The sequence below is a fragment of the Rhinatrema bivittatum genome, chromosome 9 (assembly GCF_901001135.1).
Source record: "Rhinatrema bivittatum chromosome 9, aRhiBiv1.1, whole genome shotgun sequence".
Lineage (NCBI taxonomy): Eukaryota > Metazoa > Chordata > Amphibia > Gymnophiona > Rhinatrematidae > Rhinatrema > Rhinatrema bivittatum.
The window spans coordinates 212,549,233-212,574,290 of record NC_042623.1 but is presented as its reverse complement, the minus strand read 5'-3'; the positions used below and the strand labels follow the sequence as shown (position 1 = coordinate 212,574,290).

At 44.8% G+C, this 25,058-nt stretch overlaps 1 protein-coding gene across 4 annotated transcripts in view; it reads left to right on the top strand.

Moving 5' to 3' along the window:
* ERICH6 (glutamate rich 6) overlaps positions 1 to 25,058 on the top strand; it is a 285,150-nt gene that overhangs the window by 23,426 nt on the left and 236,666 nt on the right. For all 4 annotated transcript variants that reach the window (XM_029616495.1, XM_029616497.1, XM_029616496.1 and 1 more), the window contains exon 2: positions 5,666 to 5,741. In XM_029616495.1, the coding sequence (XP_029472355.1) occupies positions 5,666 to 5,741 (76 nt within the window). The remainder of the gene's footprint in view (positions 1 to 5,665; positions 5,742 to 25,058) is intronic.

Sequence of the window (25,058 nt, the reverse complement as noted above, 5' to 3'; positions counted from 1 at the left end):
TACAGACCTTTATTTATATAATTTGTTAATCACTTTCCAGGTTTTACAGTAAAATCTTTCAAAACAATGTACATAACTGAAAATTAAATCAAATAAATGTAAAAATAACATATAAAACACAATATACAAATTATTCAGTACTGCCATCATTGTTTGTCCCTACCTGAAGAGTTGTCTACTTTATATAACAGTCTGTCCCTGCTTCATAGCTCTTACAATCTAATCAAGAGACACAGATGAAACAAATAAGATTTACGTTAATGCTAAAACATGGCAGAATGAGAAATTAACAAGTCATGAATGTAAGAAAGTTTGATGGAAGCAGAGCAGGCATTTCACTGAACATGAGAAAGTAAAGGAGAAGGGATGAATGAGTAGACGAGTTGAAGTGTGCTGGTTAGGTTGACACTTAGTTATTCGTTTTCACTTGTAATAAATGGTCAAACAAGGTATGCAATTATTCAAAATATTTTTCAAATGTTTCTTTTACCTTTTTATTCCCGAGAACCAAATCAAAAGTAAACCTGGTGGCCTTCCTTGTACTTTACTATTTTGATTTTCTCCCTCAGTGTTTCTCAAGCCGGTCTGGAATACCCCCTGGCCAGTCTGATTTTCAGCATGTCCACAGCGAGTATGCATGAGAGAGAGTTAAGAACATAAGACGTTGGCATATTGTGTTAAACCGAGGGTCCATCAAGCCCAGTATTCTGTTTCCATCAGTGGCCAATCCAGGATACAGGTACTTGGCAAGTACCCAAACATTAAATAGATCCATGCTGGTAGTGGCTATTCCCTGACAGTTTGATTAATAGCAGTTTATGGACTTCTCCAGGAATATGTCCAAACCTTAACCACATGCTCTGGCAATGAATCAATGAAAGCTTAATTGTGCGTTGAGTGAAAAATAATTTTCTCCAATTTCTTTTAAATGTGCCACTTGCTAACTTCATGGAATACCCCCAGTTCGTGTTATCTGAAGGAATAAATAGCCAATTTACATTTACCCATTCCAGTCCTCAAGATTTTATAGTCCTCTCTCATGTTCCCCCCCCCCCCCCCCCCCCCCCCCCCCCCCCCCCCCTTTAGCCTTCTTTTCTTCAAGCTGAACAGCTTTAACCTTTTGTACCTTTCATTATAGGGAAGCTGGTCCATCCTCTTTATCATTTTGGTTGCCCTTCTCTGCACTATTTCCATTGCATGCAAATTATCTCCATTTTGTCCATTGCATGCAAATTATCACCATTTTGTCCACCCATGCCACACTTCTCCAAACCTGCGGTGATCCACTGCTTCTACCTCCATCGGCTAAGACCCTTATACCTTCCCTCACCCCCCTTATCCCATACGAAGCTACACCCTGCAGTGAACAACAGACCCCACCCATACCTACCCCCATTTCAAGCTGAAACCCACAATATTCAGCAAAATGAGTCCACATCTCATTCCTACCATTAAACACTTCTACACACCCTACAATACAATCAGAGACACCTACCTACCTCAACAACACAGATCACTTATTCCCATCATGGCCTCCCGCCTCACGCAACTTCTGGGTATGTTGTCCTTTTCCATTCTACTACTTAATGTGCAATCCATTCTAAAAAAAACCACACTACTACATGACATCCTCACAGATGAATCCCCTGACATATGTGCTATCACGGAATCATGGTTAAAGGATACTGACTCCGCATTAATTAACCAACTCACTACAGATGCATATAGCCTCTTTTCCATCCCTAGACACAAAAAGAAAGGGGGTGGACTACTCCTTGCCACTAAAAAGAAATTCAACTTCACGCTCCAACCTACATCACCCCCACCCAAACTGGAGATCAGCATCTTTAGATCTAATTCCCTCCAACTCTGCTTAATCTATGCCCCCCCCCCCCCCCCCAGGCCTTCTGGAAAAGAATCCGTCCCCACTCATAGAATACATCTCTAAACACATAAACAATGCCAAGCCTGCCATCATCCTAGGTGACCTCAATCTCCACGTACACCGCGACCCTCTTTCCCCTTCATGTGAAGCTATACTTACAGCTATGACTGCGCTTGGATTCAAACAAATAGTCCCTGACCCTACACACAAGGCTGGGCACACACTCGACCTCATCTTTACCAATACCTTAATCCAAGCTGACCATCCCAGCTGTACACCCATCCCTTGGTCAGACCACTTCCGTATCGATACCCAATGCACAATCAAAGGCACACCCCCCCCCCCCTCGCAACCCAAAAAAACCATAAAATTTCGCAAACAAGGTAAGACCGATGACATCATTGAGGCCCTTTCAAATGAACTCCCTAACCTAGACCTTACTGACGCTAACACAGCCACATCATCATGGTTCCAAATCACTACCAACATAGCAGATAGACTCTGCCCCTTACAAACTAAAGAAATCAATGTAGACAAAAATAATAAAAAACCATGGTATACAAATGAACTTAAAACCATGAAATTGGAGCTTCGTAAAATTGAAAAAACTTGGCGAAAGAATCAACTCACTGCCACCCTATCACAGTTTCGCACCCATCTACACACCTACCGAAAAGCCACTGAGAAAGCAAAAAAAGATTTCTATGCAGCAAGAATCCATCAATTCCAGTTCAACCCACAAGCCCTTTTCCAATACGTAGCCAGCCTTATCACATCACCAGACAGATATAACCCTGACAATAATGATGAAACAAAATGTGAGAAATTAGCCTCATACTTCCACACTAAAGTGGAGACCATTATGGCACGCTTCACATCTCACCCTGGCCATATGAACCCAGCAACACCCAAAAGCACTTCTATAGACCACTCCAATCATGTCACACAATTATATCCATCTACACAAACCTCAAACCCCACCCTCTCAAACTTCAAAAACACCTCTGCACTGGAAATTGAAACCACTCTCAAAAAAATCAAACCTGCCTTTCATCCCTCAGATAATCTTCCCACCAAAACACTACTCACAAGCCCTGCTTCAATAGCCAAACACAATGCAAGCATCCTGAACAAATCTATTTCTTTAGGCCAGGTCCCAACTGAACTTAAGCAAGCCATTATTAAACCTATACTCAAAAAACCAGACTCGGATCCCACGGATCCAGCCAACTATCGCCCAGTATCGAACCTCCCATTCCTCTCCAAAATACTTGAAAAAATTATTAAGAAACAACTAACAGATTATATAGAAGAACACAATATTCTCTCCTCATCCCAGTTTGGTTTCCGCAAACACCATAGTACGGAAACCTTACTCATCTCCCTCTCAGAAACCATACTTAGAGCTCTGGACAAAGGACAATCCCACATACTCGCAATACTAGATATATCAGCGGCATTCGACACAGTCAATCACAACACTATCATCAAACGCCTCAAGGAAATTGGCATCTCTGGCACTGCCTTACTCTGGTTCCAGTCTTACCTACACGACAGGAGCTACAGGGTAAAAATTGGTCACAACGAATCCAAACCTGTTGGGCTAACACAAGGTGTACCACAAGGCTCCTCCCTCTCTTCAACTCTTTTTAATATCTACCTTCTCCCCCTCTGCCTACTTCTTTCCAAACTGGGTTTCCCGCACTTCATATATGCTGATGACGTGCAGATACTCATTCCAATAGCTGACTCTATCCATAACGCAATGAAGATCTGGAACTCTGCTCTGTCTGAAATAAACAAATTACTCACTGACAACTTTCTGGCACTCAATACCAACAAAACAGAGCTACTCATCCTTTCTCCACCGAACAACCCCGCACTCAGCCTCTCTCCCCACTTGCTACCCGGCTGCCCTTCCACTCAAGTGGTCCGCAGCCTGGGCATATGGATAGACAACCACTTTAACCTCAAAAAATTCATTTCTGCTACCATAAAGAGTGGATTCTTCAAACTCCACACCTTGAAGAGAATCAAACCACTATTACACACATCCGACTTCCGAACAGTGCTACAGGCCATGATTCTGTCTAAGCTTGACTACTGTAACGCTATTCTCCTAGGCTTACCAAAAAATACCCTTCAACCGTTACAGCTCCTACAAAACGCCGCTGCCCGCATTCTGACCAACACACACCGTCATGACCACATCACCCCAGTTCTCCAATCCCTACACTGGCTCCCAGTAACATCTAGGATAATATATAAATCCCTCACTCTCATACACAAAGCCATCCACAACCAAAACATGCACTGGTTCCCTGAACACCTATATCTTTGCAATCCAACCAGACCAACTAGAAAGCAACACCAGGCCAAACTCCTGACTCCCTCCCCCAAACTCATGAAGCATGTCACTATGAGAGAACGATCTTTCATCATAGAAGGTACTTCCCACTGGAATAAAATGCCCCCCCACCTACGCCAAGAACCATGCCATAAAAAATTCAAACAGAATCTTAAAACCTGGCTCTTCAAACTAGCATACCCTGACTGACTGCAGCCATAGAGATATACCCGAAATTAGTCACCATGTCCGACTGTTTCACATTAATATTTCTACCTCAGCTACCCCCCTTCTCATCCGCGCCCTCCCTTACATCCCTATCCCCCTGCATCCCACCCCCACCTTGTTCTCCACCCACACTGATTTCCCCCTCCCAAACTCTTTCCACTTATACCCCTTTTCTCATGTTAATAGTTAATTGTTAGACATATCTAATTGTTAGATATATCTTCACATGTTAAGAGTGAATAAATAGACTCCTTTATTTAATTGCTTTACCTAAAAGCACGAAGTTCTCCCACATATTATCTCTGCCTACCCTCTTAGATTTATCTCTGTTAGACTTTAAACTATTGTAAAGCTTGTTGCTATGTTATGTTACACTGTGAACCGAGGTGATGTTTCTAACGTGCCCCGGTATATAAAAATCCTTAAATAAATAAACAAATAAATAAATAAATCTCATGCATGTTCACTGTAGATAGCTTAAAAATCTGTCTGGCTGACAGACCTGACTTGAGAAACCTCAAGTCAGTACCTGAAGACTGACTTGAGAAACCGCACTCTACATGACTATCTTGTGGTAAGAAGAATATCTTTGTATTTTGTGGCATAGTTTTCTGGCTTCTATTGAGCAATGGTACCATGAGCTTTCTTTAGTAACCACCAAGGTTATTTCCCTATTTTTATAATCTTCCCTAGCCCAGTGATGGTCATTAATTGGGTGTCACAGCTCATAATTCCCTCTGGAACCTGGTACATGTGTAACCTAATTCTAGTTAGTAGGTATCACAATTGATTGATGGCTGGCACTCTCTCCCTGCAGGGGGCTATGAATGCTATCTCAAATCCCCTGCTCCAGCCAGCCCTGGAAGCAAAAGCTGGGCATGGGAAAGGAATCGATACAGTTGTGGGCAGCACTTGCTATTGAACCACCAGGCTGGCCTATGGAATGACCCTATTTTTTGAAGATGCTTCTTAATGTTTTAAATATTACAATTTTCTCTTTTGTCCTTTCAAAACATTTACAGGTTCTTTCCCTCCAGGTTTTGTTTTTTTGTCTGATGACTTTAAAAATCCCTCTATTTTGTCTTGTATTTCTTGGAAACATATAAATCTGTATGCATTTTACTCTGCATTTATTTCTTTTTAACTGAAAGATGAAAATAGCTACTGCATAGGTCAATGTAACGTTTTATATTTATATTCAATAGGTTCCAAACTTTTCTCTAGAATACAGGAACAAATTAGAAGAAAAGAAACATCTAGTTCTATAGATAATTTAAGCCTGTAAGTATAACTTATTACATACGTTAAATATTATCATACTGACATAACACTGCTTATTACTGTGGTATAATGTACAAATAGACCAAAAATTATTCCCCAGTGGATAGACTGGGGATAACAATGACTTCAGGATGCCATTCTCTTACTGTAACCTGCAAAATCTAGTCTATTTCTATTCTTTTTAATGATAAGTGAACTGAACAAAGTTGAATTTAAAGAAAGTCTTTGAAATGGCATAAATAAAATTCCTTACCACCTGCTTTAGATTTCTGTGGTATCTTGATAATGTGATGCCTTCTGCAATCAAAATGGGCTTATTTGAAAGGGAATAAAATAAACACAGAGTACCAGCCAGCTCAGTTTTAATAGCCATAAGCTCTGTGATACAGTACAAATGCTGTCACATAGTACAGTACTGGCGGATATGTATGTGAACATCAGGCACAGAAAGAAAGGACATTGGAGCAGAATTGGAAAACACCCATATGCCAAGTCACCTGCCCCTTGGAGAAGGAGCAGTAGTGGCCACTTGGGTCAGACAGTGAGACATCGGTAACGGGGCCGACAAGTGAAAGCAGTGGCAGCAGGGCCCAGGAGGCCAGAAAATGAAGCAGCAAAGGCATGGGTAAGGAGGAGATGTAGTAGTGGGTGTCAGAGCCCAAAGAATAGAAGCGGCTGCCTGGCCTGAAGAGGGAGCAGTGATTGGAAAATAGAAGGGCTGTTGGGCTGCAGAAGAAGGGAAGAGAAGCTATAGTGGAAATGGAGAGCACAATTGTAATTTTAAAAAGGTAAGAGCTAAAGAAAAACCCTCACAAAATATCTATAAAGAACTTTTCCCCTTAACTCCTATGAATTTTGATTAGCCCCTAACTTTTCTAAAGAGTATTCTATCCCTGCATTAAAGATACTAATACCTATGGTATGATAATTGAGACAGATAATGTTTAATCTCAGAAATGGATTATAATAAAGGTCTGTTGAGAGAAGCAAATCAGCAAAGCTGAGAAACACTATTTAAAAATTCTTATTAATCGCCTCTACATCCCCATAGGGTTGCCCAATGTGATTTACAATATCAACATAATAAAAGTAGACAAAACAAATCAGAAAAATTCACATCACATAAAACCAAGAAAGTAAAACAAAATAAAACCAAAGTTAAATTAAAGATTTCTTTGTGCTTGTGGAAACAATAGGAGCGAATGGTTCTGTTATCATGAAATAATCCATCTTTAGTATTTACTGGTAATGCTGGGAAGCTCTGCCTAAACGTCTAATAGTTTTTTAAAACAACCAAAACAGAGCCTAGCCAGAAAAAATTCAAATTTCAGTATCGTGTTAAAACTTTTTTTTTAAAAAGTGTATGTACTTGGGTTTTTTGTTTTGTTTGTTTGTTTTTAGACATTGCCTTTAATCACTTGAATGTTACTGGGCTAACCTGTATGCTAAATGAGGTTTCCCTGGTGCATTTCACAGGCAACCTTGCAAGGCTGTTGCATAGCAGTTCAGATCTTAAGGAGCAGCAGCCATTGCATAGTTCCAATCAGAAAAGGAAACTGGGCTGCAAGTGAAAGGAAAAAATAATAAAATGTGAGCCTGGAGATTTGATAATTTAGGCCAGTTAATGGGATGGAAGGAAGAAAATAATTCAGGGAAGAAGATCTTTTGCATTGAGACCAGAATATACTGCATAAAAAAAAGTTTCATATTCTCTTTCACAGCCTTTTCTCCAACTTCCCATCCAACATCAAACCCTTGAAATTCCCTTCACTGGCCTACTTGTTCTCTTTCCAGACCTCACCTTCTCCCATTCTCTTAAATAAATGTCCTTACTTTTGTTTTCAAAAGCCTTTTATGGTATGTCAAGTAAGAAGTTTTTCTTTTTTCCAAGAAATAATTAGAGGTGCAGATAGTGTTAAGAAAAGATAGCAGTCAATAGGTTTTAATTTATCTGATGTTTGATTATTACTATTGCATTTACTGTTACTGCAACACCAGCAGAGATTATTAAACTGGATTTTTTGTGTCACTTGCCTTTAATAAAAAAAAAAAAGTATTAGTGGCTACTTTCTTACTAGATGAAGCCCTTAGTTTGGTGGTAACAGTAAACATTTTTGATGCAAGGTATGTATTGCTACGCAGCTCTGTTTGAACCGCATGGAAGAAGAGTTAGTGTCAAGAGCTGTTGCAGTCTTTCCCCTTTTTGCTAAACTAAAACAATCTTAGGTTAATAACAAGTTATCAACAATTGATTTTTGGCGTTGGCAAAATGCATCAACCTTGGTTTTTAAGTTTTGTCACTTGTGAAATAAAATATTCCACTTATTACCTCAGATGATATACTCCCATATACAGCCATACTCCCCTCAAGATCTAACCACGTCAGATCTGAACTACACACCTGTTTAAGACTCCTTCTCTGATTCATCAGTCTCCTTTTACTCATGCATAACTCGGACTTTGCACAGCAACAAGGTCTATTATGTACCCACATATCACAATTTAGACTACCTCTCTAATTATTCAAGATATATACTCATGCCTTAAACATCCTTTGTATTTATCCACGTCCTGTTGACGAGTTATTATTATTATTATTATAGTCTATGTAATATTTAATTTGTATTATTTATTTATTTTTATATGATATGTTATATGTTACTCATATGTTAAGAAACGCTGTTTAATGTAACGCCTTTATTGCGACAGTTTTGTTCTATGTAAACCGACCTGATTCGATACTTGTATTGAGAATGTCGGTATATAAAAATCCGAAATAAATAAATAAAATATATAATCACATACATGGTCACTGCAAAAACCTTGTATGAAAGTAGCCATGTATTTTGGTTGTGACCTTGTTTGGCAGCTCTCACAAACCCTGGCAGGAAGGAGTTCCAGTCCTTGTGCAACAGCGACACCTCGTGTCCCCATTAGGGCCTATGATTTCAGGGTCCCAGAAGGAGACCCAGTGCACGCCTCCCCACCAGTCAAAGACTGTAGGTAAGATGGCTGGGAAAGGTGACTTAGGAGGAGGTAGGGGGGGACAAATTCCTGTGTACCTGTGAAAGAGGGCTCAAGCATCTGACCCTATTATGACTGAACTGAAAACCCAAAGGAGCAGAGGAAACTTCTGGATAAAAAAAAAAATGCTGAAGGTTTTTTTTAACTGTTCAAAATTACATGTACTTTCTAGTTCCCTTTTTTTCCCCCATATACTTTGTTGCTTTTTCATTCAATTGTTTGTTGCTACAGCATCATTTAACTCATCATAGGGCTGCAAAGTTAGATGCCTATGGAATAGTTAGGCAGTGTATTCTTAGTCTTACTGGTGATGGTAATAAATCAGTATCTTCTCCAGGGATAATTAAGCATAGTAATGGTCATAGTTTTGACATACTAAACCATTGTCCAAATATCTGTTCAACAATTTTTTCTAAAATACTATGTCATTCATAAAAGCTGATCTTTACACCTTCTACAGTTCTTGAATACCATTCTTTCGATGGAAAAAATAAGTTTTATGTATTTATTTATTTATTTATTTTTAAGGATCACTAAATTTAGAAATCAATTAAAGCACGTTTCAGTGCTGTTTAGCACTATGGCCAGGGCAATTCTTGGGATAGGCAGATTGACAGTGTCTTTCAAATTTTTAAAATATGCTTTTAAAAAGTTTACATACTGTAACAGTGACATGTCTGTTACTTTGTATGAAATTTTGCACTGTTTTGAGATTGGCGCTGCCCCACTGGTGACCATGAGAGCCCTCACTGACAGTAGGTAGACTCATAGGACAGGAACAAGGTCTAATTTACCTCTACCAGCCCCAAACCAAATAAGCCTGATACTTCACTTTCAATGCATATCCAGCATAGCTCTCTGCTTCAACAGCAGGGGAGAAGAAAAACTACTACTTCACGCATATCCAGCATAGCTCTCTGCTTCAATGGCAGGGGAAAAGAAAAACTGATACTTCATGCATATCCAGCATAGCGCTCTGCTTCAACGGCAGGAGAGAAGAAAAACTGATACTTCACGCATATCCAGCATAGCTCTCTGCTTCAACGGCAGGAGAGAAGAAAAACAACCAATAAGGGCTGAATAACATAGTCTGGGTAAAACAAATAAGTATGGGTGTAGCTTGCTTATTGCGGTGGTTACTACCCCCTACTACCCCTAACTAATTAAGCTAGATATTTCACTTGGATGCAGCTCCATCACTGCTCTCTACATTAATGGTGGGGGTGGAAGGGAAATAGAACCAAAGAGCTAAGAGAAACAGATAAGTATGAGAAAAAAAGTGTGAAGATTGCTGGGCAGACTGGATGGACCATTTGGTCGTCTTCTGCCGTCATTTCTATGTTTCTATGTTTCCTCTGCAGGTTGAGCCCTTGGATTCAAGGGCCATCAAGATTTAGGCGAGGGTCCTGTAGAGTACAGAGTCTGAGGTTCAGGCATTGGTTGTTCAGACAGCAGAAAGGCACCTAAGAACATAAATTGCCATGCTGGGTCAGACCAAGGGTCCATCAAGCCCAGGATCTAGTTTTCAACAGAGGCCAAACCAGGCCACAAGAACCTGGCAAGTACCCAAACACCAAGAAGATCCCATGCTACTAATGCCAGTAATAGCAGAGGCCATTCCCTAAGTCAACTTGATTAATAGCAGTTAATGGACTTCTCCAAGAACTTATCCAAACCTTTTTTAAACTCAGCTACACTAACTGCACTAACCACATCCTCTGGCAATAAATTCCAGAGCTTAATTGTGTGTTGAGTGAAAAACATTTTCTCCGATTAGTTTTAAATTTGCTACCTGCTAACTTCATTGAGTGCCCCCTAGTCCTTCTATTATCCAAAAGTATAAATAACAGATTCACATCTACTTGTTCAAGACTTCTCACAGGACAAGCAGGATGGTAGTCCTCACAAATGGGTGACATCATCAGGATGGAGTCCAATCACGGAAAACTTCTGTCAAAGTTTCCAGAACTTTGACTGGCCCCTACTGGGCATGCCCAGCATGGCACCAACCCTGCAGCCAGCAAGGGTCCCCCTTCAGTCTTCTTTTTTCCGCGAAGCAGTTGCCACGCGGTTAAGGAGCTCTTACCACATTCCTGACAGGAATTTCTTCACGGACTTCTTTAACTTTAAGTTCGCCCCACAGGGGTCCCCCTGTCTCTAAGTTTAGTCCGCGGTACTTCGGTAAGTTTTTTGCCGTTTTTAATCGATTACCGTCGAGTTTGGCCCGTGCGGCCTGCTGGCCGTCGACCGTCCCGTGGCTAAATTTTTGGTCAATGGCCATGGCGTCGGGGTTCTGTCGGTGCCCAGACTGTTCGTGCACCATTTCCATCACAGACCCTCATAGAGTCTGTGTAATGTGTTTAGGAAGTGAGCATGATTTCCTGACTTGCACCAAATGTGCCCTTATGACACCAAAAGGTCGCAAAGCCAGAATGGAGAAGATGGGACTCCTTTTCCATGCTCACATTCCGACGCCGTCCATCGCATCGACGTCCTCTGAACCGGCACTGTCGAAGTCGCACCATCGTAGACAACCTCCCGGTGACAGTCTGCCATTGACGTCTCCACGGCCATCGACTCCCGTCCCCTCCCCCGATGATCGAGGGGATCGGAGGGAGAAGCATCGTCATCGACATCGCAAGTCTCGGACCGTCAAGGAATCGAAGTCATCGACCTCGGTACCGTCCGAGCCGCCACCAAAGAAGTTTCGACAAGAAGTGGCACCGTCCACTCCTGTCTCTGAGACACCGAGGCAACCCTCACCCAATCGGGGTTTGGGAGCCGCGATTCCACCGGTGACGGTGGTCCCTCCGGCTCAGCCTCAGCCTCCCTCTTCCGCGGAGCCGGGTCTTGTTACCCCAGGTCTCCGGGAAGAACTGGACCGGCTGGTCCAGGAGGCCATCGACAAGGCAATGCAGTGGTTCCAGATTCCATCGGCACCGACTCCGGCACTGAGAGTGGAACCGGTCACCGACCCGATTCCAGCAGCGCTGGCACCGCTTCTAGCCCGGATGGAAGCGCTCATGACTGCCCTTCCACCGGTGATACCTGGGTCACCGACGGCACCGATACACTCCCCGATGGCAGCCTCATCGGGTGGAGAAATACCGTATCGAATTCCTCCTTCGGGAGTTGTGCCATCGATGCCGTGTCGTCCCTCGCCACCGATACATTCTTCGGGGGCGATACGCACATCAGCGCCACCAATGCCGGCACCGATGCCTCCGAAGGTATTCTCGATGCCCCCGGTGATTCCTTCGAGTTTCTCGGAGCCTCAACTGGGGCCTTCGGGTATCCAACCCCCTTGTGGTCCTACAGGTCAGTTGCCTGATCCTTATGACACCTGGGGTGATGATACCTCCACAGACACCAATGATTTGCCTTCACCACCTTCTCCTGCTGAAAGTAGAAAGTGTTCTCCCCCAGAGGACCTCTCTTTTTCATAAATTTTGTGAAGGAAATGTCTGAATTGGTTCCTTTTCAGCTTCAGTCTGAGCAAGATGACAGGCACCAAATGATGGAGTTACTCCAGTTTCTGGATGCCCCTAAAGTCATCACTTCCATTCCAATTCATCAGGTTTTTCTGGACCTTCTAAAGAAAAATTGGGAAACTCCTGGATCTGTTGCTCCAGTAAACAAAAAAGCTGACTCTACTTACCTTGTACAGTCAGCACCTGGCTTTCAGAAACCTCAGCTAGACCACCACTCTGTAGTGGTAGAGTCAGCTCAAAAGAAAGCTAAAAGGGTGAAGCCATATTCCTCTATACCTCCTACTAAAGAAAACAAGTTCTTAGATAGTATAGGTAGGAAAGTATACCAAGGGGCCATGCTTATTTCCAGAATAGCTTCCTATCAGCTGTACATGACCCAATACAATAGGGTCATTTTCAAGCAGATACAGGAATTCTCAGATACCCTACCAGAACAATTCCAACAACATCTTCAAACCCTAGTATCTAAGGGCTTTGAAGCTGGGAAGCATGAGATCAGAACAGCTTATGATATCTTCGATGCTTCCACTAGGGTGTCTGCTGCAGCCATCTCGGCACAACGCTAGGCTTGGCTTAAGTCTTCTGACCTCCGCCCAGAAGTTCAGGACAGGCTCTCTGACCTGCCCTGTTTAGGGGATAATTTGTTTGGTGAGCAAATTCAGCAAATAGTTGCTGAATTAAAGAACCATCATGAGACCCTTAAGCAGCTCTCATCGATCCCTTCTGACTTCCCTTCTAAACAGCCATTTAAGAAGGACTCTAAAAAGTCATTCTTACGTCCACGGAAGTACTATCCCCCACCAACTAAATCTAGGTCAGCGAGGCCTTATCAAAAACCTCAGCCTCGCCAACCTCGAAAACAAAAACCCGCAGCAGCTCCACAGCCAGGTCCTGCGTCGGGGTTTTGACTTCCAATTAGAGAGCAGATGCCTAATCCCTCTACCAAGCATACCAGTAGGAGGTCGATTAAGCCACTTTACAGAGGAATGGCATCAGATTACCACAGATCAGTGGGTGCTAGCGATAATCGCACACGGTTACCACCTAAACTTCCTAACTGTTCCCTCGAACTCTCCACCTCTGCAAGCGTGGAGACTTACCGACCACTCTGTTCTTCTAGAGCAGGAAGTTTCCCTTCTCCTCCAGTCAAACGCTATAGAACCCGTTCCTCTCGTACAACAAGGACTAGGGTTCTATTCCAGGTACTTTCTGATCCCAAAAAAGTCAGGAGGACTTTGACCAATCCTGGACCTACGGGCCCTCAACAAGTACCTTCACAGAGAGAAGTTCAAGATGGTAACCCTGGGCTCGCTTCTCCCTCTGCTGCAAAGAAAGGACTGGCTCTGCTCTCTAGACCTAAAAGACGCTTATACCCACATTGCAATAGCTCAAGCTCATTGCAAATACCTCCGGTTTCTAGTAGGCCAAAACCACTATCAATACCGAGTGCTTCCTTTTGGCCTAGCATCCGCACTACGAGTTTTCACCAAATGTCTCGTGGTGGTTGCAGCGTTTCTCAGGAAGGAAGGTGTCCACGTCTACCCCTACTTGGATGATTGGTTAATCAGGGCCCCAACCCAGCAAATCGCTCGGTCCTCCCTGACCCTGACTATTCAAACTCTAATTTCTCTAGGGTTTCTTGACAATTACGAGAAATCCTACTTGGTCCCATCTCAAACCTTATCCTTCATTGGGGCAGACTTGGACACCTTACAGGCAAAAGCTTTCTTTCCTCATCAACGACTCCAAACCCTTGTGTCCCTAGCTTGCCAGCTGCAGTCTCAACGCACAATTTCTAATTCTGCTGGGACACATGGCATCTTCAGTTTATGTGACTCCAATGGCCCGTCTGGCCATGAGAGTCATGCAATGGACTCTGAAATCACAATGGATTCAAGCCACTCAGCCTCTGTTGACCATTGCCTGCATGACCGACGCACTCCGTCTGTCTCTTGCCTGGTGGAAAAATCAATCCAACCTCCTACAGGGCTTGCCCTTTCACCCACCAGATCCTCAAATAATTCTCACCACCGATGCTTCCAACGTCGGCTGGGGAGCCCATGTAAACGGTCTACAAACTCAAGGATTCTGGTCTCCAGAGGAAGCCAAACACCAGATAAATTTCCTGGAGCTTCGAGCAATCCGATATGCTCTCAGAGCCTTTCAAGATTGCCTATCATATCATCTTGATTCAGACAGACAACCAGGTGGCCATGGGTACATCAACAAACAGGGAGGCACAGGCTCCTTCCTTCTCTGTCAGGAAGCTGCGCAGATTTGGACAGAAGCCCTCTCCCGGTCGATGTACCTCAGGGCCACCTACTTGCCGGGGGTGGACAGTGTCTTGGCAGACAAACTGAGTCGTGTCTTCCAACCACACGAGTGGTCGCTCAATCCATTGGTAGCGACATCTCTTATCCAGCAATGGGGTTATCCCTACATAGACCTCTTTGCGTCCCCTCAGAGCCACAAAGTGGACAATTACTGCTCTCTCATTCGGAGCCAGCACTCTCGGCCCAGAGATGCATTCTCCCTAACGTGGACAACCGGTCTGCTGTATGCAGTCCCTCCACTTCCTCTTCTGTCGAGGACTCTCGTGAAGCTACGTCAGGACAAGGGAACCATGATCCTGATAGCACCACACTGGCCACGCCAAGTATGGTTTCCCATACTTCAGGATCTCTCCATCCGCAGGTACATTCCCTTGGGAACGGACCCGCATCTGATCACTCAAAACGACGGATGCCTCCTCCATCCCAACCTCCAAGCCTTGTCCCTGACGGCATGGATGTTGAAAGGTTAATCCTACAACCACTTAACCTTTCGGATTCAGTTTCTCGTGTCCTGATCGCTTCACGAAAGCCTTCCACAAGAAAATCTTATTCCTATAAATGGAAAAGGTACACATCATGGTGCACTTCTCAGTCCCTTGATCCTTTTCCTGTCCAATCCCTAAATTCTTGGATTATCTTTGGCATTTATCAGAATCAGGTCTAAAGACCTCTTCCATAAGAATGCATGTCAGTGCGGTAGCCGCCTTCCATAAAGGAATCGGGGATGTCCCGATTTCGGTACAACCCCTTGTCACACGGTTTCTTAAAGGCTTGCTCCACATCAAGCCACCTTTACATCCTCCGGCCCCTTCTTGGGACCTTAATCTGGTTCTCGGTCGGCTTATGAAACCACCTTTCGAACCTCTTCACTCCTGTGACCTAAAATACCTCACATGGAAAGTGTTATTCCTTTTAGCTGTCACTTCTGCTCGCAGAGTTAGTGAGTTACAGGCCTTAGTCACCTATCCACCTTACACTAAACTCCTGCAGGACCGGGCGGTACTCCGCACTCACCCTAAGTTTTTACCTAAGGTAGTTTTGGAGTTTCATATTAATCAATCCATCATACTACCTATTTTCTTTCCCAGGCCCTACTCCAACTCTGGGGAACAGACTCTGCATACCCTCGACTGTAAACGGGCTCTAGCATTCTATCTAGACCGTACAGTTGCCCACAGGAAGAGCACTCAATTATTCGTCACTTTCCATCCCAACAAGTTAGGGCAACCTGTGGGTAAGCAGGCTCTTTCCTTCTGGTTGGCGGACTGCATTTCTTTTTGCTATCAGCAAGCAGGCATTCCTTTTCAAGATCATGTTAAAGCACACTCTGTGAGGGCCATGGCGACTTCAGTAGCACACCTTCGCTCGGTGCCGCTTCCTGACATCTGCAGGGCTGCCACCTGGAGTTCTCTCCATACATTTCCAGCCCACTACTGCCTGGACAAAGCCGGAAGACAGGATTCCATCTTCGGCCAATCTGTCCTGCGTAACCTTTTTCCAACATGACGTACCAACACCCTTCCGCCTACCCAGTGGGGTGCGGATGTCCTTCCCAAATTCCACCCCAGTTGTTGTGCCTGTTGCACACCATTGGGTACATTTGGTGCACGTTCAGACATCCTCAGCTCGGTGCTCACCCATTTGTGAGGGCTACCATCCTGCTTGTCCTGTGAGAAAGCAAATGTTGCTTACCTGATGTAACAGGTGTTCTCACAGGACAGCAGGATGTTAGTCCTCACGAAACCCGCCCGCCACCCCGCGGTGTTGGGTTAGTTTTCTTATTTTATTTTTCGGCAATGCCTGTAGCTTTGAAACAAGACTGAAGGGGGACCCCTGCTGGCTGCAGGATTGGTGCCATGCTGGGCATGCCCAGTAGGGGCCAGTCAAAGTTCTGGAAACTGACAGACGTTTTCCATGATTGGGCTCCATCCTGATGATGTCACCCATTTGTGAGGACAACATCCTGCTGTCCTGTGAGAACACATGTTACATCAGGTAAGCAACATTTGCTTTCTCATGATTTTAAAGACCTCTATCATATCTCCCCTCAGCCGTCTTTTCTCCAAGCTGAACAGCCCTAACCTCTTCAGCCTTTCCTCTTAGGGGAGCTGTTCCATCCCATTTATCATTTTGGTTGCCCTTCTCTGTACGTTCTCCATCGCAACTATATTTTTTTTGAGATGTGGCGACCAGAGTTGTACACAGTATTCAAGGTGCGGTCTCACCATGGAGCGATACAGAGGCATTATGACATTTTCCGTTTTATTAACCATTCCCTCCCTAATAATTCCTAACATTCTGTTTGCTTTTTTGACTGCTGCAGTACACTGAGTCGACGATTTCAAAGTATTATCCACTATGATGCCTAGATCTTTTTCCTGGGTGGTAGGGCATATTTTTCCTATATGCAATACCTTGCACTTGTCCACATTAAATTTCACCTGCATTTGGGTGCCCAATCTTCTAGTTTCGCAAGGTCCTATAATGTATCACAATCTGCTTGTGATTTAATTACTCTGAATAAGTTTGTATCATTTGCAAATTTGTTAACCTCACTCGTAGTATTCCTTTCCAGATCATTTATAAATATACAAGCCGTTAAGCCCGTTAAAACGGGCTACATTAACATTTTTTTTGGATCATTTCCTTCCCCCTCATTCTCCCTCCCACCTCCCCCACTCTCTCCCCTCAGTCACTTCTCTCTCTCCCCCCCCCTCCCTCCCTCCCTCCCCTCAGTCACTCCCCCCTCCTCCCTCCCTCAGTCACTCCTATCCCCCCCTCCCCCCAGTTACTCCTCTCTCCCCCCTCCCTCCTCCCCTCAGTCACTCCCCCCTCCTCCCCTGAGTCACTCCTCTCTCCCCCCTCCCCTGAGTCACTCCCCCCTCCTCCCCTCAGTCACTCCTCTCTCCCCCCCTCCCTCCTCCCCTCAGTCACTCCTCCCTCTTCCCTCCCCTCAGTCACTCCTCTCTCCCTCCTCCCTCCTCCCCTCAGTCGATCTCCGCCGAAGACCCAGAGCAGCGGCCGCCCGAAGATGCGGAGCGGCGGCGGCATGCGCGGGAGGGACAGACTTCCTTCCGTCCGTCTGTCCCTCCCTCACGCGCATGCCGCCGCCGCTCCGGGTCTTCAGGTCGCCGCTCCTGCCCGGGTCTTCGGGCCGGTGCCGCCGCCGCCGCTCTTCGGGCCGCCGCTGCCGCTCCCGCCGCTCCGGGTCTTCGGGCCGCCGCTCCTGCCGCTCCGGGTCTTCGGGCCGGTGCCGCCGCTGCTCCAGGTCTTCGGGCCGCCGCCGCCTCTCCGGGTCTTCGGGCCGGTGCCGCCGCCGCCGCTCCCGCCGCTCCGGGTCTTTGGGCCGCCGCCCCTGCCGCTCCGGGTCTTCGGGCCGCCGCTGCCGCCGCTCCTACAGCACCATTTTTATTTTTAAGAGGCACACTGTGACCGACGTGCTCGCATGCGCAGTAGAGCTGCTCTCTACTGCGCATTTGCGGCACGTCGGTCAACCTTCGTTTATTAGGTTGATTGAAAAGCACTGGTCCAAGTACAGATCCCTGAGACACTCCACTGTTTACCCTTTTCCACTGAGAAAATTGACCAATTAATCCTACTCTCTGTTTCCTGTCTTTTAACCTGTTTGTAATCCACGAAAGGACATCACCTCCTATCCCATGACTTTTTCGTTTTCTTAGAAGCCTCTCATGAGGGACTTTGTTATACACCTTCTGAAAATCCGAATACACTACATCTACTGGTTCATCTTTATCCACATGTTTATTAACCCCTTCAAAAAAAATGAAGCAGATTTGTTAAGCAAGACTTCCCTTGGGTAAATCCATGTAGACTGTGTTCTAGTAAACTATGTCTTTCTGTATTCTCTGTGATTTTGATCTTTAGAATAGTTTCCACTATTTTTCCCGGCACTGAAGTCAGGCTCACTGGTTTATAATTTCCCTGATTGCCTCTGGAGCCCTTTTTAAATATTGGAATTACATTGGCCACCCTCCAGTCTTCAGGTACAATGGATGATTTTAATGATAGGTTACAAATTTTAGCTAATAGAACTCAAAAATGAAATTTCTGATCTTTCACTACCTTAGGATGCATACCAACTGGTCCAGGTGGCTTGCTACTCTTTAGTTTGTCAATCTGGCCTACTACTACTTCTTCCAGGTTCACAGTGGTTTGGTTCAGTTCATCTGACTCATCACCCTTGAAAACCGTCTCCGGAACTGGTATCTCCCCAACATCCTCATTAGTAAACATGGAAGCAAAACATTCATTTAGTCTTTCTGCGATGGCCTTATCTTCCTTAAGGTCCCTTTAACCCCTCAGTCATCCAACGGTCCAACCAACTCCCTTACAGGTTTCTTCCTTCAGATATATTTTTAAAAGATTTTATCAGTTTTTGCCTCTGTGGCCAACTTCAATTTACATTCTCTCTTTGCCTGTCTTATCAATGTTTTACACTTAACTTGAAAATGCTTATGATTTTTCCTATTTTCATCAGATGGATCCTCTTCCCTTTTTTTGGCTTTCACCTCACCTTTTAACCATGCTGGTAATCATTTTGCCTTCCTTCCACCTTTCTTAATGTGTGGAATACATCTGGACTGCGCAACTAGGATTGTATTTTTAAACAATGTCCATGCCTGTTGAACACTTTTAACCTTTCCAGCGGCCCCTTTCAGTTTTTTTTCTATTTTCCTCATTTTATCAAAGTTTCCCTTTTGAAAATTTAGGGTTCGGGTTGTAGATTTACTTACTGTCCCCCTTCCAGTTATTAATTTAAATTTGATCATGCTATGATCACTATTGCCAAGTGGCCGCACCACAGTTACCTCTCTCACCAGATCCCTCATTCCACTAAGAATTAAATCTAAAATAGCTCCCTTTCTCATTTGGTTCCTGATCCAATTGCTCCATGAAGCAGTTGTTTATTACATCCAGGAACTTTGTCTCTAGCAAGTCCTGATGTTACATTTAGCCAGTCAATATTGGGGTAATTGAAATCTCCCATTACTGCACTGCCAAATTGGTTAGCTTCCATGATTTTTCTTAGCATTTCATCATCTGTCTGACCAATTTGTCCGGGTGGACGGCAGTATACTCCTATCGCTATACTCTTACGCAACACACACGGGATTTCTACCCATATAGATCATTGCGATATAATTTGTACCCTGATATAGCACTGTCCCATTGGTTATCCTTCTTCCACCAGGTCTCTGTGATGCCTATTATGTCAATCTCATCATTTACTGCTATACAATCTAACTCTCCCATCTTACTTCTTAGACTTCTGGTATTAGCATACAGAAATTTCAAAGTGTGTTTTTTGTTTATATTAACAACCTGCTTTTCAGTTGATAGGGATAATTTGGAAATCTTTAGGTCAGGTGATTTTTTTCCATATAGGCACATGGACTATGTTTGCTTTTATTAGAACCTCTCTGTTGGGATGCCCTAACTTTCCTTTTTCATTAGTATCCTTCACGGATACATTCCTCCAAACCATGCACTGCTGAGTGTCTGTCTACTTTTCCTCTTGTTCTAGTTAAAAGCTGCTCTACCTCCTTTTTAAAAGTTAGTGCCAGCAGCTTGGTTCCACTCTGGTTGATGTGGAGCCCATCCTTTCGGAAAAGTCTCCCTCTTCCCCAAATGTTTCCCCAGGTCCTTTCAAAACTCAATCCCTCTTCCCTCACCATCGTCTCATCCATGCATTAAAACTCTGGAGCTCTGTCTGCCTCTGGGGGACCTGCATGTGGAACAGGAAGCATTTCAGAGAATGCCACCCTGAGGTTCTGGATTTCAGCTTTCTACCTAAAATCCTAAATTTGGCTTCTAGAACCTCTCTTCCACATTTTCCTATGTCGTTGGTGCCCACATGTACCACGACAGCCGGCTCCTCCCTAGCACTGTCTATAATCCTTTTTAGGTGACGTTTGAGGTCTGCCAACTTCGCACCAGGCAGGCAAGTTACCAGGCAGTCTTCACGTCCAACAGCCACCCTGCTATCTACATTTCTAATAATTGAATCACCAACTTTGATGGCCGGCCTAACCCTTCCCTGCTGGCAGAAGCCCTGGGAGTCTTGTTCTCAGTGCGGAGGACAATACATTAGAGATGTGAATCGTGTGATCGATCGTCTTAACGATCAATTTCGGCTGGGAGGGGGAGGGAATCGGATCGTCGCAGTTTGGGTTTTTTAAATATCGTGTAAATCGTGTAAATCGAAAACCGGCACACTAAAACATCCCTAAAACCCACACCAACCCTTTAAAATAAATCCCCCACCCTCCCGAACCCCCAAAAATGCCTTAAATTACCTGGGGTCCAGTGGGAGGGGGGGGGAAGACGGTGGGCGGGAAAACCGGCACTCTAAAACAAACCTAAAACCCACCCCGACCCTTTACAATAAATCCCCCACCCTCCCGAACCCCCCCAAAATGCCTTAAATTACCTGGGGTCCAGAGGAAGGGTCCCGGTGTGATCTTTTACTCTCGGACCTCCGGGTGCGTTGTAGAAATGGCGCCGGCGCTACCTTTGCCTTGTCATATGACAGGTCAAAGGTAGCGCCGGCGCCATTTTGTTTTTTGTCCCCCGACGTCAGGAGCGTAGGAGATCGCTCCCGGACCCCCGCTGGACCCCCAGGGACTTTTGGCCAGCTTGGGGGGGCCTCCTGACCCCCACAAGACTTGCCAAAAGCCCAGCGGGGGTCCGGGAACGACTTCCTGCACGCGAATCGTTTTTCCGTACGGAAAAACGATTCGCGGTAGGAGATCGCTCCCGGACCCCCGCTGGACCCCCAGGGACTTTTGGCCAGCTTGGGGGGGCCTCCTGACCCCCACAAGACTTGCCAAAAGTCCAGCGGGGGTCCGGGAACGACTTCCTGCACGCGAATCGTTTTTCCGTACGGAAAAAACGATTCACGGTAGGAGATCGCTCCCGGACCCCCGCTGGACCCCCAGGGACTTTTGGCCAGCTTGGGGGGGCCTCCTGACCCCCACAAGACTTGCCAAAAGTCCAGCGGGGGTCCGGAACGACCTCCTCCAGTCGAATCGTGTTGCCTTACGGCCGGCGCCATTTTGCGGAAAATGGGGCCAGCCGTAAGGCAACACGATTCGACTGCAGGAGGTCGTTCCGGACCCCCGCTGGACTTTTGGCAAGTCTTGTGGGGGTCAGGAGGCCCCCCCCCAGCTGGCCAGAAGTCCCTGGGGGTCCAGCGGGGGTCTGGGAGCGATCTCCTACGCTCCTGACGTCGGGGGACAAAAAACAAAATGGCGCCGGCGCTACCTTTGACCTGTCATATGACAAGGCAAAGGTAGCGCCGGCGCCATTTCTACAACGCACCCGGAGGTCCGAGAGTAAAAGATCACACCGGGACCCTTCCTCTGGACCCCAGGTAATTTAAGGCATTTTGGGGGGGGTTCGGGAGGGTGGGGGATTTATTTTAAAGGGTCGGGGTGGGTTTTAGGGTTGTTTTAGTGTGCCGGTTTTCCCGCCCTCCCCCTTCCCCCGATTTACGATTTTTTGACGATAAATCGGGGGAATTGTTATTGTATCGCGGCTCTAATGATTTTTGACGATTTAAAATATATCGGACGATATTTTAAATCGTCAAAAAACGATTCACATCCCTACAATACATCTCCTGGAGAGCAGGTCCTTGCTACAGGATCACTTCCTACTATACCAAGGTGATATTCTTCAACTGAGAGACCTTTCTGATCCAAGGCTGCACTGGGGCTGCCAGACTGGATTTGGGACTTAGCTACTATGTCCCTGAAGGTCTCATCAATGTACCTCTCTGTCTGCCTCAGCTCCTCCAAGTCTGCCAATGTAGCCTCCAAAGATCAGATTAGTTCCCTGAGAGCCAAGAGCTCTTTGCACCGAGTGCACTCATGCAATCTCTCACCGGTGGGTAAAAAATCATACATATGACACTCAATGCTGCTGGACTGCTGCCTTCATCTTAATTTTGTTGAGTTCCTAGTTAAGTTTAGGATATTACGGGAGTTGGAATTAGAGTACTTTAAATTTACAGGTAAATTTTCTAATTAATCAGCTAGTGTCCTACAAGGGGATGATTAAGCTTTTAACAAGGGCCAGTACAGTAGTATGATTTAGATAAGTTCCTGATTGATTTTTAATGAGAAAGTGTCTCTTGCCTAAAAATCAAGGGTTGAGTGAGTGAGAAAGTTAATTCTAGTGTCTGTCCATCTCTGGCTTGCTTATTATCTCAGACACACACAAATTCTAAACAATATATCCCAATATTTCACCTTTCTCCAAACTTATAAGTCCAAACATTTCCCAAAGCTATACTTACCAATCCTCTTTAACCACCATTAAATTGGTCTTCTCTCAAAGGGTGCATGCCTCTGGAAGCTGGGGCTGTGGAATGCAATCCCTGGTCGCTTGCTGTGACCTCTGGACTCCTCTCCCGGGGGATGCTGGGAGCAGTATGCAGATGAGCCTTCTGGTTCTTTTCTACTGCAAAGGGTGCGGGGCCTCTGGAAGCTGGGGCTGTGGAATTCAATCCCTGGATCGCTTGCTGTGACCTCTGGACTCCTTTCCCAGGAGATGCTGGGAGCAGTATGCAGATGAGCCTTCCGGTCTTCTTCTACTGCACGGGTGAGATCCAGGCAGTAATTATGGCGGGTGGCAGATTGGCATGGTTTAGTCCAGGTATTGGTCGTCGTAAGCACCAGACAGGCTCAGTTGAGGTCCAAGCACACAGGGGTCATACATCGGAAATCAATCCAAGGAGGAGAAAGCAGGGCAAAGCAGGATAGAGGCAAGGCAGACTGGAGCATGACAGGAATGAGATGAGGCAGCAATAGCAACATGCACTGCAGAGCAGGAGGATCTGTTGCTGAGGCGTTGATGGAGTGATGGGGTTGGTCCTTAAGTAGGGGAAGCCACTGACATCACCAGGAGCTGCTGGGAATCCTGTTTTTGCCTCTGGGCCTGCCTTAAAACATTGTGCTGTGCTCGTGTACTTGAGAGAGTCTGAAATAGGAGAAACTGACAGGCACACTGAGCATGCCACTATCCACGCGGGGTCTCTCTTCAGTCTCTCTTTTTCCACAAAGCTGAAGCCTCACGCTGTGGAGCTTGCACATTTTTGCAGTGGAAAACTATCTTCTTTTCTTCCCAAGTCCAAATGTTACAATGATGTGTGACTGTATATATGAGCATTTCTTATAGATAATATAGGGTAGAGAGGACCCACATATATGACTGCTGAAACTATATCCCAGTCAGTAAACAACCCAAGCTCTTCATATACTTGATCAGTATCAGTTTGGATTTAGGGAGCACTTTAGTACCAATACTTTAATACTTTTCATTATTCGATATGATAAGGGGTGTTGATTGTGGCCAAAGGTATCTATTGATACTCTTAGATATTTCTGCTGCATTTGATACATTGAATCTGATTTATTGCTGTTACAACTTCAAGAAATTGGAAAAGAAGGTAATCTGCACTGGTTTACATCCTATTTACATGGCCATAGGCAACAAGTCAGAATTGCTGAGCACATACCTCAATGGCAAGAGATAGTGATTGGGGTCCCCCTTGGCTCCCACTTATCTGATACCCTTGTTAATATTTATATGGTTCCACTCTGCAGACTTTTGATGGGCTTGGGGGCAATGTTCCCTCCAAGAAGTGACCAGATGTGTGCAAATCTTTCTTGAATGTGAGCAGCAATTTTTTTTTTATAACTATTTTTATTCATGATGTAAAGCATAAAATAAAAGACCATACATTATAAGTATAGCAGGTAAAACATCAGTTTTTCCCCTCTTATATAACTCTGCCCCAACCCTACAACGTAGTTCTCATCTTCATCCCTTTGCACCTCCTTTATCTAGATGAACTGCAAAACCAAAAGGAAATATGACAAATAGTTCTGAAGTCATGGTAGCTCCTCAGTGACCAGCGATGATATTGATCCTTTATCATAACCAGCAATGATATTGATCCTTTATCATGAGTGAGTCTCTATTGATTAAAGTTCAACCTGAAGACAAAAAAGTTACGATCTTCTATAAGCACCTGTTTAATAAATGGCATCCATATATCTTGAAACCTTTGACGTTACATTGTTGTTAATAAAGATGCAGTATGGAATTCCATCTGAAGCATATCAGACAGTTTAATAAACTATAATGATAATGGTGGTGGTTTAGTATTCAACCAATGTATAAGTATACAGTGCTTCGCCACTAATGCAACTTTAATTAGAAAGTTTTTTTGTGGAGGTTTCAAAAACTTATTTTCAACATTAATACCCAGAAGGTAAAAGGAGTCTTTTATAGGAACAGAAGAGTGTAACATATTCCTCAGAGATAATTACTGAACTCCAAAAGCAAGCAACTTCAGAACAAACCCACAGATGGGTACATTTTAAGAAACATTGCGCGCTCGTACTTTTGTTCACGCACCAGGCGGGAACAAAAGTACGCTG